The sequence below is a fragment of the Stegodyphus dumicola genome, chromosome X2 (assembly GCF_044657685.1).
Source record: "Stegodyphus dumicola isolate Sdum_Otavi_A_Nest chromosome X2, ASM4465768v1".
NCBI lineage: Eukaryota > Metazoa > Arthropoda > Arachnida > Araneae > Eresidae > Stegodyphus > Stegodyphus dumicola.
In genome coordinates, this window is record NC_140781.1 from 14,316,148 (window position 1) to 14,334,919 (window position 18,772).

Consider the following 18,772-nt stretch of genomic DNA (forward strand, 5'->3'; position numbering starts at 1 on the left):
CTTATGCTATGATTTATGTGCACCAGTTGACTTACACTATATGTATTATATGTATGTATTATCGGGTTGGAGGGAAAGTTCTGTCGTATTTTAAATAGGCAGGTGATTTTTCTTGTAAATAAAAAAAACATCTGGCTAGTGAGTCAATCGGATTTTTTTTTTTTTTTTTTAGCTGCTGTATAATATAAAAGGTGCCCTTTTTTACCGTTCATCATTTACTTGTAATATTTAAAGGAAAAAACATGTCGGTAGATAAAGTGCATTTACGACACTGCATTTTATATGAATTCCAAAAAGGAAGCAATGCATCTGTTGCATGTAAAAAATTTATGTGCGGTATTTGGAAAAGATATTGTAAATGTTTGTACTTGTCAAAGATGGTTTAGCAAATTTCGTTCCGGGGACCTGAGCCTCAAAGAAAGTGTTCGATCTGGACGACCATCCAAGATCGATAATGATGTTTTGCGATCCATGTTGGAAAATAATCCACATTTAACAAGTCGAGAAATTGCAGAAGAGTTTGGCATTCATCATACAACTGTTGGAGATCACATTAAATCTCTTGGGTTTGTGTTAAAGCAAAGTGTTTGGGTTCCACATGAATTAACAGAAAAGAATTTGTCTGATCGTGTAAGAATATGTTCATCACATCTGATTAGACACAATGTGGAGCCGTTTTTGGACAGGCTGGTTACTGGAGATGAAAAGAGGATTCTTTACGAGAATATTAAAAGAAAAAAATCTTACTGCAAACCAGGAACATCAGCAACAGTTCCAAAACCAAGTATCCATCAACGAAAAGTACTGCTTTGTTTGTGGTGGGACAGGAAAGGTCCAGTGTATTACGAGTTGCTGAAACAGGGAAAAAACATCAACGCGGATCTGTACTGCAATCAGCTGGATAAATTGAATGCAGCTATCAAAGAAAAAAGGCCAGCATTAGCGTCCAGAAAAGGAATAGTGTTCCATCACGATAATGCTAGCCCGCATACTGCAGTGGTGACACTACAAAAACTGAATGCGTTAGGATGGGAAATCCTTAGTCACCCCCCGTATTCACCTGACATTGCACCCTCTGATTATTACCTGTTCAGATCTCTGCAAAATTATCTAACGGGAAAAAAATTCAAGTCTTTTGAAAGTGTTTCTAAGGCAGTTGCTGACTATTTTAACTCCATGGATGAGAACTTCTACAAAACAGGAATTTACAGGTTACCTGGAAGATGGCAACAGGTTGTAACAAATAATGGAGCATATATAATTGATTAATATTAAACACATATTTTTATAAATGAATTCAAATATTTTCTTTAAAATACGACAGAACTTTCCCTCCAACCCAATATATATGTATCTCTAGACTCAGGTTAAAGCCAGCTCTTTCCCCCTTTCTCAGCTCTCCCAGATGGCATTTTCAGGTCTTTAGCCTACATGTTCGACAAGGGGTAGGTCCTTGACCTACCCTGTTGTTACACTGCTTCTAAGTGTGACCACATAAATACTTCAAAAATGAATACAAAATCTTATTCTAATAGAATAAATTCATAGATTACTATTTGATACACATTAAAAAATCAATCTATGTCAAAAAAGACAAAGAGGCAATATGGTCATTATGGAGTTACATAAAAGCTGTCTCAAATTGTGTTAGAAACAATGTTGTGTTTTTCAGTTTTAACATGCACAGTAGGTCATATAAAATCACCAGGAATTTGCATAAACTGTACTTCTCAGTCATATTGCAGAAAACAATTTTAAACAATCCCGGCTGCATTAAATATTCCTCATTTTTGTGCCTGATGTGGAAAACGAAACAGAGGAACCAAAATACAGCAGATTTTTTTTAATATGCAGTATATCAAATGGTACTTGTTAAATACGAGAAAACATTGTGAAAGGACAGCTAATTTTAATCAAAAAGGAAAATTTCATCAGACTAGATCAATTTAATCATGACAAAGCACACAAGGGCTATCTGCTTATTTTCGATCTGAATTGAAGTGAGGTAAATATTTGAAGAAAAATACATAAATAAAAAAGTGAAGCTCTAAATTACTTCATAACCCTCCCCCAAAAAAAATGATGAAGACCCCTTAGTTTATTGACAGCAAGTTTAATGAGGCAGGAAATATGGACTAAAAAAGCAAAATTACAAAAATATGTCCTTGAATATTTATAGAATATTTTGGTACACAAAACAGTTCACATTTTACAACCTGTTTACCTTGTAGTTAAACTTTACTTTTGGTGTATATGTGCAGCAGCATTACAACTCTTACATACTTGATAGACCCAAGAGTGGTCGACTGGTTAAGGCCACTCAACACTACACCTTGACCTGACTAATTGAAATCTTACAGGTTGACCTTGTGATTCAACACACCTGCTGTGTGACGTTATGCTGAACTATGAACTCTCATGGGCCAGATCACTTGAGATCTCTGAAGGAGAAACTCGCATGCTGCATCGTGCTAGATTTAAAAATTTTACATATACTTTCCATGTATCTGCTAATATTATGTAGGTTTTTTCCTTCCCTTTAAAATATGTTTTATGCATAGAAGTATTGATCATTTTGGATTAATGTTTCTTGAAGGATTGCAAGTGAAAGAAAGATCACCTAGTGGGCCTGGCAAAGCACCCACCGAGAACAATGCAAACACCTTTTTAATGATTTAACTTCATTAACTGAATTTGAAATAACACATTTTTAGGTGCCACCATAACGTGGGGCCATAAGTTCCATTTGAACTGAAATTTAAGAGATTTTGCTTTAAGCAAAAAAGGATCTCGAAAAAATTAAAAAGAAATGAACAGCTTTAACAGCATTAGTCATGAAACTAATAAATAAGCTAGAAACAGAAATTGCTAATAAGGGCAATAAATGTGTAGTTGAAGAAATGGTTGTGCAGTTAATTAGTAAAGAACTAATCTTACTGGATAAAGATATTGAAAGTTTAATTGATGTAAAGAGTTTAGAAGATTAAATAATTTTTACAGAAGAGTATAAAGATAAAATTATTGTTTGGAAATTATGTACGAAACGATATTTCGATATTAAGTCACACAGCACTAGTTCTACTTCATGTGGTACTGTCATTGAATCACAAAAAAAAAAAAAAAAAATTAAACTCCCAAAATTTTGGGTTTGGGGTATGATTTGAGATGGCTGTACACAAAAATGAAAGTCTAAATGCAGTAGATAAACTTAATTATTTAAAGTCAATTCTTATTTCCGATGCCAAAACTGCAAAACAAGGATTAACATTAACAGCAGAAAATTACAAGGCTGTGAAAACATTAAAAGATTGCTTCGGTCACAAGGATCTAATAACAGATTCACACATGAATAATTTGTTAACTCTGACTAAAGAAGTCTTGCGATATGTCAGCCAACTGTTATAGTGTCGCACATAAAAAGATTTTTATTTATTTATTTTTCTCCCAACAAAAAAGAAAACCGCAAAAATTTATTGATTTGTTTTTTTTCTTTGCACAAAATGTCTTTATTGTAGAAAGAAGTTACGAGATCAAGTGGCTGTTTTAAAAAATATTATGAAACTGTGGTTGTTTTATTCTATTTTGGATTATCTCATATTTTGTATTGTTGAATTGCTTTTCACATAAATGATTCACTCTTTAAAAACTGCATTTAAAAGAAAATTTTAGCAGTTTTAAAATTAGTAAAATTAACTAAATTAATTATGACAAGCCTCAATTAGAGAGTTCATACTTTAACTAAAGGGAAAATTTAAGGAAGTATTAATAAAAAATAAGGTTTTCTTTATTGAATTTTTAAAGATTGAGGTTTATTTAAAATCAAACAGTGGCTTTTATGGGACATTAGAAAAGGCGGATTTGTCAGTTTTAGCTGCTGAATTAGAAATTCAAGTGGATCTAAGTATGAAAATTGTAGCAATACAAAATAAAATAGTTCAGAGTGACACATATGATGAAGCATTTGCTAAAGAAATTTTTTTAATGATTGTTGAACAGAGAAAAAGAAGAAACAGAAGAACTGTGAAAGAATGAAGAGATTGAGGAAGAGAGAAGGAAAGAAAAGATTGAAGAACGGCAGAGGAAAAAAGAAATAGAAGAAACGCAGAGAATAGAGGAATTAGAAGCACAACATAAAAGAGAGCAAATGGAATTTGAATTGAAGAAAGTTGAAATTGAATCTCGTACTCGATTAACATAAACTCCATAGATAAATGAAAATGGACAACATAATTCCGATTTAAATAAGCTTGTTCCTAAGTTCAAATTAAGAGACAATGATATCATTATTTGTTTATCCTTATTTGAAAGACAACCTAAAAGAACAAGACTGATCCTAAAAACTGGATCTCATGTTTATTGACTTTATAGCCATCTGAAATCATTCAACTAATTGACAGAGAATCTGAAGAAAATTTTGAAGATTATGAGTCCATTAAGGCCATCTTATTGAACAGATTTAAATTAAATCCTGAAAGCTTTAGAAGAAAGTTTGTGATGCACCAAAAGAGCGCTGAAAAAGCATAGAGAGATTTTTGCTATGAAATTACAAGTTATTTTGAAGAATGGATCATTGGCCTTGAAATCAGAATTTGTCATGTTAAAAGACCTCATTATCACAGACCAAATTAAGAAAAAAGTGCCTTATGAAGTGAGAGACCATATTCTTGACTATTGAGTGAAGTTTGTTTCTCCAACCAAATTAGCTGATAAACTTCATGAAAATGACAGAGTTTGTAATGCTTCAAAAAAGACTGGTGCTGGTCTGCCAAATGACAAATTTAATGAGAAGTGGCAATCTCGTTCTCCACTTCCAGGAAGGGATTTCAAAAACAAATCATTCTCCATTCAGAACATGCCAAGAGTATACCCATCCCGTAAGAATGGCGAGCCACATAAGCCAATTTCCACGATAACTTGCTATAATTGTGAGAAAGAAGGTCATGCATCTAAATTCTACACCAAAAATCAGATATCGAGCAATACTCCCACAAAAAAGCAAAACAACTTAATCCAAATACAAGCACGCATTGCAGAAAAGAAAAAAACAGAAGTGCTAACTCCCAAGATCTCTATAGTCTCAAAATCCGTGACGTATCTAGAAACATAGATGATTTGAAACCTGTCAAAGATAAATGTGGAGATATTGTTCTAAATGGTATCATAGACATGGGATCACAAATTTCAGTAGTCCATGAGAGATTGGTTGACAACATACCTTGCGAAGAAGAAAATAAAATAGAGATTTCCACTTTTGGTGAAAACGAAATTACTCCAATGAAAATTTTCCAGATGAAAATTGACAATCTTCATGGTAGTGTGCCCATTCTGTTTTAAAAAAGCTAGTTACCAACTTGTTACTGAGTTTTTCAGCTAGTGAAATGCTCTGCAAAAATACTGAACTGTGTCACAGTGATCGTTAATGGGATGCACCTTCTTTACAGTGCGAAGAATCAGACAACGAACCCTCCCCAGCTGAAGGCAATACTTCAAATTTAGCTGTTGTTAATCAGATTTCCCATGGACACATAGAAACTGTGAAAACAACAAACAGAAAAAACTAGAATTTAGAGCACTTCAAGAACAAGATGAGACTCTGAAAAAGTTTTTGAATGGGTGAATAAGAATGATAATTCATATGCTTTTAATAATGGCATATTATTTCACTCTGAATATATCTGTGGTTAAAAGATCAAGCAAGCTGTGTTACCTTTAGAAAACAGAAAGGAAGTTCTGAGAATGACATATGAAATCCCTCTCGATGGACACCTCTGTGAGAAAAAGATAATTCGATGAATCAAGTACTCATTTTTTGGCCTCCTATTAAGAAAGACGTTAAAAAGTTTTGCAGAAAATGTTAAAAGTTGCCTGCACTCTTGCACATGTGTGAGTCAACAGGCCTATGGGCTATTCTGTACTTTCATTATTCGAAGGATGGAGTCATTCACACAAGCTTCATAGCAGTTCATTGCAAATTTTCATGGTTCATAGTGAGAAGAGATTTGTGCCAAATAGTACATACAGACAATGAAAAAAACTTTTAAAAGAGTGAAAAAAAAGGATTAGATTTATTGATCCAGGTGATGAAAGACAATAAAGTTCATGACAAGTTCTCTAAACAATCAAAGGGATCAAATGGAAATTTGTAATTAAGAGAGCAGCTTAGTGGGGAGGATTCTGCAAGTGTATGGTTGAGTCTCTGAAAACCCTAACCCTACGCAATAATCCTAGACATTCAGGGAACTAGAGATAGTCAACAGAAGTGGAAGCTATACTGAACTCCAGACCTTTAACAATAGTTATACATTCAGATCTAGGAGAACAAGAATCTGACTCTTCAGGAAAAATATCGAAAAGGCCAACCAAAAATCAGTCATATCTCTATATCTCTCTACATTTCCGGTGTTCATGATGAATTTCTTCCTGCAGGGCAAACAGTGAATGGTGCCTTCTATGTGGAGGTTTTCAAGCACTTGAGAGATTGTGTGCATTGAGTGTAATCAAATTTGTGTGGATGGATGGCTGCTGCATTATGACAATACGCTTACACATTCACCAGCGATTGTCTCATGCCAGACCGTACCCATATCTGCAGCAGGTCTCCAAGGTGAACAGCCTCTAGTCGATAGAACAATGTCAGTAAGGGAAGTCAGCAAGTTTGATCCATAACTTCGGGACAAGGATTGGCTCCAGCCGACTAGAGGCTGTTCACCTTGGAGACCTGCTGCGGATATGGGTACGGTCTGGCACAAAAATCATAATCTCTCCCTGCATGAGTTTCTGAACCAAAATTTTTTATCACAATGCCATATCATCCTCCCTATTCACCACTCTTATCCCATGGATTTTGTTTGTTTATTTCTGAAATATAAAATGGTCATCGGGGTGGCACTGTGATGACATGGAGATGATAAAACATGAAAAGGTACATGAAGTGCCAGATTTCTGAAGCCTTCCAGGGATATGCTCAACAATCGACATAGCATGCATTACTACAAATGGGTAGTATTTTGAAGGGGATAAGACTGCTGTATGAAGATTTTGTAAAATATACTGCTTATGATATCAGTTCATGTATTTATTCGACAGACTACATACAGCTGTGTCATTGATATTATATCCAGAATACATTTTAATACAAACTCTGATATTAAATTTCTTTAAAAAAGAGCTTCTTAGCTGTATTTTACATAAAGCTTCCAAAATTACCCATTAATACTAAAAAGATTTCAACAGCTTTAATTTAGAATGCTATTTAGGAGACTTTTTAATAATAAAAGCATTAAAATTTATAGAGCATAGTATTAAAAAATAAAAAGTTCCTAATAGTTAAAAAAAATCACCTCTAAATTAGAAATAATTTTTTCTTTTTCTAGTAGCTGTGCTTTCAGAGAGACTACATCCAAATGTGAATATGCATTCTTCTTTGGATCTAATGTCTTAATAACCTGGGGAGAGAAAATAATTATCATAGTATTTTCTTAATAATGAGGATGTGAATGAAAAACTATGCTAAAGACAAAACAAAAGAAGTTATTTTTATTACCATACATTAGTAATGCTTAATAAATCCATTTCTCAATTTGAGAACAAAATAATACATTACGGATCATGATTACATAATAGTTATGCAGGGTATTTGAAAACGATTTATGACTAGTTCTAAACATATGGTTTCAGTTTAGGAAATGAATTAAATTGGACCTTTCTCACAGACAATTTTTGGCATATGACATCTGTGAGTAAAAATGTGAGTAAAAACCCAAGATCAACATAATTTTAAGATTTAATTATGCCTTCTCAATTGACAGTATTAAGTTGTCCCTTCCTTTGCCCAAAAATATCTACAGAACAGTTCTTACAAAATTAACATTAAAAAAATTTATACGACTTCAGAATTATTATACGATTTCTTAAAATTCAAATAATGGATATTTCAGGTACTTTTTATCATATAAGATTTTGTGTTTTTTCTATTTTACTCATAATGCTGAGAACAATAATTTTCTTGATCACTTTTAGAGCATGAGACCCCTATGAAAATTTAAGTTTTATATGTTTTTGCTAAAATATATCCCACAATCAAAACAGCTGTTGTCTGCATTTTAGAGTGTAATTCTTTCAAGGAAATTTTCAAGCAACTTCAATGCAGCATTTAACTATTTATTAACATCTTCACTCTCTTAGTTAAAAAAACACAAAGGAAGTACTTCTGAAGACACACATGCTTACAAATACATGAAGAGCAATAAATTAATATAAATAACTGAACCTTAAAAATACCAATATGCTCATTCAGCATAGATGAGGTTAATGTTCAGTTACAAGAATAATATAATTGCTGGTTGCATTCTGGTTAGTTTTAAACTTAACACTCATTCCATGCCTAATTTTTCACAGCTTTGTTAAAAATAAATTAACATAAGAAACGTTTACTGCCAGCAAGCAAACTGAAGCATTATATGAAGTCCTAGAAGTTTGGATTATTTACAGGGACATTTTAATATGAAATTATATGAATATTTATGCATCCAAAGCCTAACTTGTATCTCTCTCAAGTAAATAATAAAATGAGTCTAAAATTCTTATGCAGTTGCAATTGATTCACGGAATCAACTACAGTTTTGCTATAATGTGCCAGTATTTCACGAAAAGTGTCAATGACTTGAACTGCACAACATGTACCTTTTATTTCTTTAATTATTATGCCATAAAGCTTATTCACTAGCACACATTTTTAAGAAATAGCTTTAAAATTAATTCCTTATATTTCTTTTTCATGACAGCTAAAGTTTTTAGAACTAAATGTTCACACTGTATTTTAGAAGAGTTGTATCCTTAATTAATTACAGTAACATACTTCAGGATTATCAGCCTAAGGAAAAGATGCTTTTACAGATAACTTATAAAAGGAAATAATATTTCCATAAATGGAAGTAATCTCAAGCTTCTCAACAGGAAAACATTCTCTGACAAGGAAGTTTATAATAGAAATAAGTAGATGCATACTCTACTAAAAATTTGTGTACATTGTGAATTATGAAAAAATGAAATTAATTCAATTAAAGAATGAAAAATGACAGTATGTTTAACAACACTACAACAAAATATAGTATAAAAAAGTAAAATGTCTCTCCCCGGAAAAAAAAATTTTTTTTTTTTTTTTTTTTTCTTCTTAAATCACAGCATTTGTTAACCTGAGTATGGCCAGCAGATATATGTGGAAGACTATTACATTAAGTGAAACTTCTTTCTTATCAACAAAGAGTTAAGCACCTTACTTAGTAACTTATATTCAATTTTTTTGAAGTCATGGGTTTTTAATGCTTCTTTGCACTATTAATTTATTTCTTTTTAAGTTTAAGATATGCTTCTTTGCACTATTAATTTATTTCTTTTTAAGTTTAAGATATGCTTCTTTGCACTATTAATTTATTTCTTTTTAAGTTTAAGATATTTTTATCTAATAAATACTTTTTAAAAATTATAAAAACGTACATTTTTTGCCTTTTCCAAATATCGCCTGTATCGCTCTTCCATAGCCTTCATTTCCTCATCTTTACGGTTCAAACATTCTTGTAGCTGCTGATTTCTACAAACTGAAATACACAAATTTAGATGTAATTATAATATAACACTATAAAGTAATATATTTTTTTTTTGTATGCGATCTATACACAATCAATCTCATCTTTACGGTTCAAGCATTCTTGTAGTTGCTGATTTTTACAAACTGAAATATACAAATTTAGATGTTATTATAATAGAACAGTATAAAGTAATATATTTTCTGTGTGCAATACATACACAACAAAAGAGAAATTAAAACTAAATTTAAAAAAAAAATGCTTAACAAAGGATTACATTACTAAAGATCAGCCAAACAACCCGGTAACAGAAATTTAGATAATTTTTTTCCTCCATATTATTTTCAAATGAATTTATATTACAAAAGTTCAAGAAAAACATTGTTATCTATCGTAAAAACTAAGAAATGCAATTACACACAGTTCATAAAAATAACTTTTGTTGTTTTAGAGGGGGGAAATGAAATAATAAAAAAACACTTATTGATGGTTTTTACAAAAATACATAGAGAGTTACATTCTAGCAAGTAGCAGTTCTTAATTAGATAAGAAAAGATCTGTCATAAATATACACCATGTGCATAAAAGTCCTTACACAACCTTTATTTTTGCAACCATTGATTACAGAAATGCACTTCCAGTTACAAAAATGTTTTAAATGCACAAGTATCAATAATTTATAATTTTTAATTAAAAAATTAATTTTGTAAAAATAAAATTTATTTCTTATATAGTCCCTGTTCCTAAAGATAGTTACATTTTGTAAAAAATTATACTCATTATAAAAAATACAATACAAGATGCTTGACTTCCACACAACAAAAATTAACACTCTACCAACTGATAACCTATAAATTGGCTTTTTGCCCCAGATGTTTAACCACTGACAGTCTATTAATATGTTGCTGCTAATGGCAAAAAATTAGAAGACACTGTTTTAATAGTTATTGAAACATTAAGAACATATGGCACCAGATTTATAAAGATAATTATTACAGCAGTGTCAATATAGCTAAAATTTTTCTGAAAAATAAAGTGCGATTGTGCAGACCCATTCGAAAAAATAGAGAGCTTCCTCAATCGCCCCAAACAATAAAAGTTTCAAAAGGTCAACACGAATTTCATAGAAACAATGAAATTTTGATAAAAGCATGGAATAATGACAGAAGAAATGTCAATATAATCTCACCTATAGATTCTGCACAATTAACGGAATCCAGAAACAGAAGTAAAAGATCAGATAGCTCAGAACAAAAGCCGAATTTAAACTTATATTATTCTTAATATATGAAGAGTGTATATCGCGTGGACCAATTATTTCATTGTTAGGGGAAAAAATAGACTATGCAAGTTATAATTTTTTTTTATCAATTGTGAACTTTTCAAAGCATACACAATTCTAAACAATAAAAAATACTAGCTACAAGAATTTCCTTCACAAGATGGTAGTTTCATAGATAGAAAATTGCGAAACTAATAATCGTATGAAATAAGATGACGATCTACCTAATTCTGAACCCACAAGTAGAATACCCAGAATAGACCATCCCAGAAGACCGCTGAATTTCAAAAAACAAACTTTATTTTTAAGTTTAGTGGCCAGTGGTCAAAGTATAAAACCGCAACGACAATGGAGAGTTTGTGCAGTTCAAAAAAAAAAAAGGCTGTAAATTTTGCAATGTTCTATTGCACAAACGTGACTATTTCGAATAATATCATACTTTAAAAATAAACTATTAAACTATTTCTTATTTGAAGAATGTCAGTATATATATATATATATATATATATACTATATGGATTATTGCATAACTATTAATTCCTTAACTGACACTGAAATTGCACAAGATTTACTCCCCAGTGCCACCGTTTTGTACACAAGCATGCATAGTTATACGATTGATTACATACTTGCCGACCTATGACACTCAAAAATCAGATTTTTTTTAAGAAATCAGGAGATTTGTTAAAAAGACTTTTTAAATGATAAAAATATAGTTTTTAATAATAAATTAACTTTAAACAGTTACTAATTCTTAAATGCAAGTAACACAAAAATACTTTACACATAACAAACATTTTTATTACTTGCACCGTTTAAGAAAACCAAACCAAAACAAAAAAAGACACTTTATTCAGTTTTCGTACAAATGTTATGAACAGTGGCAGATTTTGCTTTTGTTAAGAAAAAAACTTCATGATTTTGTTCATAGCAATTGCCACGTAGGCCTGCTTTCGCTAACAAAAGTTTTTCTAATGTGTCATTACTAATATTAGATCTAAATTTAGTCTTTGTTTTTGCAACAACACTGAAAATCCTCTCACACTCTGCATTACTATAGGGAACTGTCAAGATGGCCAACATAATTCTAGACAGTTTACTATATTTTAAAATTCCATCAGCACCTTTCAGTTTTCCAATTAAACTTCACTGGGTGTCAATCCTTGCTGATTTTATAACTTCATCTAAGTTTTCTAAATGTAAACTGCAAAATTGCGACTGCAATATTTATCAATGGGAACATCAATATTATCATCTTTCATGACTAAATGAAGTTCACACAGGAAATCTGTTCAAAAAGTACCTTATATAAGAAAAAGACACATTTGCTAGAACAGAAACATCAACAACTTCAGCATGCAAAATCCTTTCATCGTAGACTGGAAATTTATGTAGTATGTAATCACATACTTGACAGAAGTAACTTCTAACATGAAGATAAAACTTATTTTTGTCTTCTTCTGAATGTTCTTCCACTACTTTTGTAGTTGCAGCTCCTATTACCAAATCTTTTTCTTCTGATTTTCTATTTCACCATAAATCACATAATATACAGAATTGCAAGACAAAATACAGACTGGTTTTACAAACTTTGATAAAATGTCTTTACATAGATCATAAGCCATTGATTGCAAAACATGAATTAATGGAATTCTGCTTTGTAGAACTGTGTTAAGAACATCGAATGATGGCAAAACGAATTGTAAAAAAAAGCAAAAAGCTTTGTTAAGCTCCGAAGAAAAAACATAAATATTCGTTCTTCACAAGATAAACTTACAGTAATCGGAAAATGTTTCGTGTGTTGAGCACTTTTTTTTTTATTTTGAGAGAAATTTGTATCAGCTTTATGCTTATTTTGCAGTATTATTTTGAGAAATGCCAGTTGAATTGCTGAATGGTGCAGAAATTACTTTATTTTTCTCAAACCTATTTTTAACACTGGAAGTAGTAACTATATCTCCATTTACTTTAGGTATTTTATAACTTTCAATAGAGCCAGTAATCTATAGAGTAGTTTCAATAGAGTAGTAAGTAAATGTTTCAAGAGATCTTAACTCTCGAAGCATTTACTTCTTTAAAAAATGCAAGAAGTGGGTTCCATTGATCGAGGATTTTAGATAAGCATTTCTTTAAAAACTGCCAGAGTGTACACATATGTTTCAAAATTTTCCTTATTTCAGTATTACGCAGCTGTCAGAACTGTTTCAATTTTTCCCTCTTTTTAGAACTCCTTTCAAGATAATGATAAATATCAACAATGTGTTCATCCACATTTATTGGTAAAGAAGCTGTCCCTTTTTCAGCTGCTAAATTTAAGAGGTCACAGGTGCACCTCATAATCTGCAAATCTGAATTTTCCTTAAGATGCCTGCAACACCAGTCTTCAAGCCTACCATTACTGACGCATTATCGGCACCTAGTGCTAAGCAATTATCCAGAGGGACTGCAGTTACTTTTAAAGTTTTAATAATTAGTTGTGCTCTGTTAAAGCCTGCCAAATGTTCTAAAGTGGGGACAGAAAGTAAACTGCACTCAATTTCCGAAGACAGCGGATTAAAAAAGAAACAACATTTGGATACAGTTTTGAATCGGTATTATTGCTTCTATCTGCAGAGAGGCAGAATCGAGCTGTTTTAATGCAATCAATAACTGAAGATATATTTTCGAAACCCATTTCTTTAGCAATTGCACCTGTTTTGGTTCTTGCACTTGAGTATTTATCGATTTCACTATCGGGAAACATTTTTCTAAATAAAGCTGCAGAGTGATCCGATGCATTCAATGGCAGGTTGAGCTCCAGTAAAAAGGCAGAGAACAGACATTCTACATTAATAACTTTTTGGTCCTTTGTTTCCAAAGAAAAATTTAATTTTTAATTTTTTTAAAAACAACTGATGTTGTCCTTGTGCTTTTGTGTACACACATGTTTGAGAACATCCGCCCTTCCACCATGCTAAATCGAAAAATCGCAATGACAGACGGTACACATTGCAAATTTATTACATTTCCTTGAGCAAATAATGGAAGGAAAGTCAACTGTGTACGATTTTTGAAGCATACACGAGTATTTCACCTTTCTCACAGACATAACAAAAGATGATAATTTCTAAAACTATTTCCCGAAGGCAAGTGTATTCATATAACTCAGGACAAGATGAACGAAATAACTAAAGAACATCCAAATAACAGCCTTGAGCTTGCTTTGTTCTCATTGGCTAATATATGCCAGATGACAGGCAGTGGAGCTCGATGCCCATTGGAGAACGACATTTCTGGATACGTATGCTCTCACTCACAAAGCAGAAATTCTAATCTGATTCGCAAGGTTTTGTTTTAGATATAATCTAGAGAAAATTCAATTGCCTTCAGACGTTCAATTTTTTTTTTTTTTTTTTTTTTTTTTTTTTGTTCATATAACGAAGTATTCAGCCAAGTTCAATAAAAATCGTGAGAAATTTTAAGAATAAGAAAAAGTCAGGAGAAATATATCGTAAATTGGGTTGGCGGGAGAGCGGTCGAAAAAGTCTCCCGCCTAAATCGGGAGAGTTGGCAACTCTGCGATTATTAGGGGGAATATAAGTGCACGTTTCGTAGTCTAAAAACTGTTTACTTTCACAAGATAAAGAATAAAAGAGAAAATTAAAACACAAAATTTAGAGTAAAAGTATAATAAAAAGCATGTAAGTATAATAAAAATGATGTTTATATAATAAGAAAAAAGATAAATGCAAGAAGAGATAAAAATGCAAGATTAAAAGAAGATTAAAATGCAATTTCAATTAATTTAATTTTAGACCAACAAAGTGTAATATCAGGTTTCCATATTATACCTTGTAAAATAAGTATATCTAATATATATTTCATATGAATTGTTTGGATGCCAGAAGCAAGTTTTTCATATCAAGTCGTACCCAACGCCAAGCATCTTTCAGAGAACAGTCGCAATCCTCTTCATCTGATGTAATATCATATTCTGAGATGTCTAATCCTGAAGATGATGGAAATTAATCATTCATTTTACTGTCAGACATTCGTAAAAAAAGCACCTACTACAAACAGTACACGAAAACGGAAGACAGAGAATAAAATATATGTTTTACTCAAACAGAATCATGAGCAATAACTGTGCAGTCATTAGTCATCACTGTCAGACATATTCGTAAAAAAAGCACCTACTACAAACAGTAAACAAAAAAGGAACACACAGAATGAAAAAATATATTTTACTCAAACAGAAACAAAAACAATAACTGCGGGGTCATAAGATGGCTACCACATACACTATTCACAGCCAAAACAGAATGTTGAAAGAAACATTTCTCAGAACCCAAACCAAAGTAGCTGGAATAACACCTTCACTTGGTAAACAGACTTGAAAGCCAAACAGGAATCAGTTATCGCTCATATTAGTGAAAGAGATGTTTGCTTTCCAATTCCGTGTACATACAAAATATATTTTGTACAGTAATTTAATACTGTTGGATCTGTACCTTGGCAAAATGACACGTGTTTAATACATTAATTGTTAATTTTATATTATATACTTTTTTACTCCAAATCTTCTAATGATCTGTTGTACATATTTTTGTAAATATTTTTACATTGTACATTCAGTGATTTGTCTTTTTTTTTTTTTTTTTGGATTTTATTGCTGTAAACAATACTTTTGTATCCATATATTTATTTAATAACTTTTATGTAAACAATACGTCTTTTACCGATATATGTTTTGTGATGGGTCCAAAATATTTATTTTATCCCCAAAGTGTTAAATATTTCATGAAGGCTACTTGCTCAGTCTTTAGTCCAAAAGGACTTTGTCCCTGAAGGACTGTTGTTTTCATTTTGCGATTTTGCGTTGAAAACTTTAAAAGGCTGCATCACTTTTCAAATCGTTGCCACCAAATACTATCGCCCTATATTATATTTGAAGAAATTAAATAATGAAGAATCTGCATACATGTATGTATGTTTCTCATATTGTGATAAAGCAATGGTACTTAGAGCCATCCAATTTTGAATATACACACATAAGTCATATAATAAGTCATATAACACACACATAGAGATAAAGAGATGCGATGGTTTAGAAGTTGTTGATGTATGTTTATTAGTATTAATGTAATGAATAAGATTTCTATTAATGAATGTATATACAAATTTTTTCATCATTCATAACAATAAAGCCATAAATTTCCAATGTTTCAATATGTAGCATTTACAATAAAAATGTAGTTCTTAATGTAAAAATATTTCATTAATAACATGAAAATCCTAGCATACAAATTTAATGTATATTCTCATTTTTAGATAAGCTACGTTTTCCTTTTTTGTGCACGTTTTATGTTGTTTACAGCATGTTGCCGACTATGCAATTTCAATTTAAAAGTAGTAAAAGTAACTAGCAGAAAAGTAAAGTTATGCATATACAAACAGATTTAAAAAAATGATTCACCTTAAATTTAATTAAAAAAATTCTATTACATAACAATAACATTTCTTTCCACATTATCAGTACCAATTAGGACAAATTTGGCAATGAATAATTTGTAATCAAATCATCAGAAATAGAACGCCATAAAATACTGTCTATTCTGAAATTTCTAAGATTGTAAATTTAATGAATATATAAACATTTCAAAAATGTCTTGGCCTGTTATACTACAAAACAGCTATATATATATATATAAATTAAATTGGCTTCTATTTCTATCATTCAGGATCTCACAGTAGTAGCCATTGCCATATTGAAAATTGCCCATGATCCTTCAGAAGCAGAACTTTCATTTGATTGGTTGACCTCTACGTAGAACACAGCTGCAAACAAAACATTTTTGAAAAAGCTTCAAAATGTTCCTCCTAGCCTGGATATCCTTTCCTCGGCTAGATGGAACATTCAGAAACCTCCCATTTAAACCATTGCTACTAGAATTTTGTTTCTCGGAAAGATCTCGCCTAGCCACACACGTTGCTAGATATGATAGATTACTTTCACAGTTTCAGAAACATCCCTGTCTCCCATTCCTCCCCCTTTTCTTTGAAATAGCATCCTCCTTCGCATACTCTGTAAAAGTCAATGTGTTGCATTCCAAGCTTTGCAAATTACTGGTAGCGGCGCAAAGCAAATGATAGTATTTCGGAAGGGCATATATATATATATAGGCGCGGGGGCAGTTAATACATTACTGAGCAAGGCGTACATATATGCCTGTGCCAGTTAAGGGGTTAAACTGAAAATTGTTGTAATAGATAAGATAAATATAATTTAGAATTAATATGAAAGTAAAAGATTTTATTAAATCTAATTACTAAATTTAAAATAATTCGAAGATGAATTTTCCCATTACTGACATTCAGCAATATTCTTTTGTGATTAACTAGTTTGTAACATTCTTTAATTCATAATTTTGTTATGAATGCTCTGATGAACAAATTTTCATTTAAACACTTTGCAAGTTTTCAAATGTTAAATGAGCTTTCTAATTACAGTACTTCTTAATTAGCTAATCTAATTAGACACAAAATTGAAAAAAGAAATTTTCTAAAAAATTTCTTTTATTTCCTTTATTTATTTCTTCTAATTTATTTACCTTTCTTCTGCTATCACATCTCTTACAGAGAAAATGAAACATATATTCTATGATCACAAATTCTTTAAGGGCATTAAAAATAGGTTAATATTTTCACGCAGTTTCATTATAACAGAATATTATACAAAAAATTCATTAAACTAGAAACAATTCTCACTTTTAATTTACAAAAATAATGTTATGAGATAATTGCCTATGTGTCAAAATTGAAACTTGCCACTGTTTACTAAAGCACATATTCTATGAGATCCTTATCCAAATTAAAACATAATAAAAATTAATTTTGTAAATTTGTAAGTGCATATGTATGAGTATTTTCCTCATTTAAAAGCACTTTTTATTGGAGGTGTATGCCTATGAGCAATGGTTGCAGAATTAAAGACTGTGTAACTACTTTTAAGGACATGGTGCACTTTTTCTGTCTTAAGGTTCCTATAATTGCATATATATATGCATGCATGAAATTTGGGGGGGGAGATATATTACTCATGGAAAAACAAACCATTACCTGATGCTTCAATCTGACTTTCAAGAGACTCTATTGTTACATTATAATTTTGTATTTCGACATCTGTTTCTTTTTGTCTCTTAATTGCAGAACTCAGTTTCTGTTTTAATTCAGAATCTTCCTGAACAGTAACTGTTGACTGTTTCGCATGTATATCTTCAATCTGGCTTTCCAGTTCCATTATTCTTTGATTGGCTAATCTAATCACAGAGACAAAGAAATTAAAGATTAAATTACCCAAAGAACTCTTTTATGAATCACAGCAGAAAACAATACATTATAGAACAAGCATTTTCTAATGCTACATTTTGGCAAGCTTTCTAATTACAGCACTTTTTTACTAGCTAATCTAATTACATACGCATAATTAAGTAAGAAATTTTCTATTTTTTCCGTCTTTCATTTATTTCTTCTAATTTCTTTTCTTTCTTCTGTTATTACATCTTTAATAGAGAAAATGAAGCATATTTTCTATGATTACAAATTTTTTAACGGCATTAAAAATATGCAAGTGAATAATACTGAGTTAATTATGATGACTTACTGGACATTTCAGGCTACACTTGATTTAAGTTTTTCTATTTAATAACCCTGTCATAACATCACATTCATTACATATTTTGACCTGAAGAAACATTTAAAATAACTATATAAAATGAACTGTAATGTTAAATTAAAGTGTAGAGGTATTCTGTATTAGATGGGCAGTGACGCATTTCAAGTCAGCTTCAAGATACGTCCTGGAAAATAATCAGCATTCTGGATAAATAGAGTTGATACAATTTTATTAGTGTTGGTCCATACAGTG

General features: G+C 31.2%; 1 protein-coding gene across 3 annotated transcripts in view; it reads right to left on the bottom strand.

The window, feature by feature from the left end:
- The window catches only part of hook (hook microtubule tethering protein), a 227,166-nt gene that overhangs the window by 55,719 nt on the left and 152,675 nt on the right, over positions 1-18,772 (bottom strand). For all 3 annotated transcript variants that reach the window (XM_085809576.1, XM_085809575.1, XM_085809577.1), the window contains 3 exons: positions 17,965-18,164; positions 9,496-9,596; positions 7,341-7,445 (listed from right to left, as the gene is read on the bottom strand). In XM_085809576.1, the coding sequence (XP_085665702.1) occupies positions 7,341-7,445; positions 9,496-9,596; positions 17,965-18,164 (406 nt within the window). The remainder of the gene's footprint in view (positions 1-7,340; positions 7,446-9,495; positions 9,597-17,964; positions 18,165-18,772) is intronic.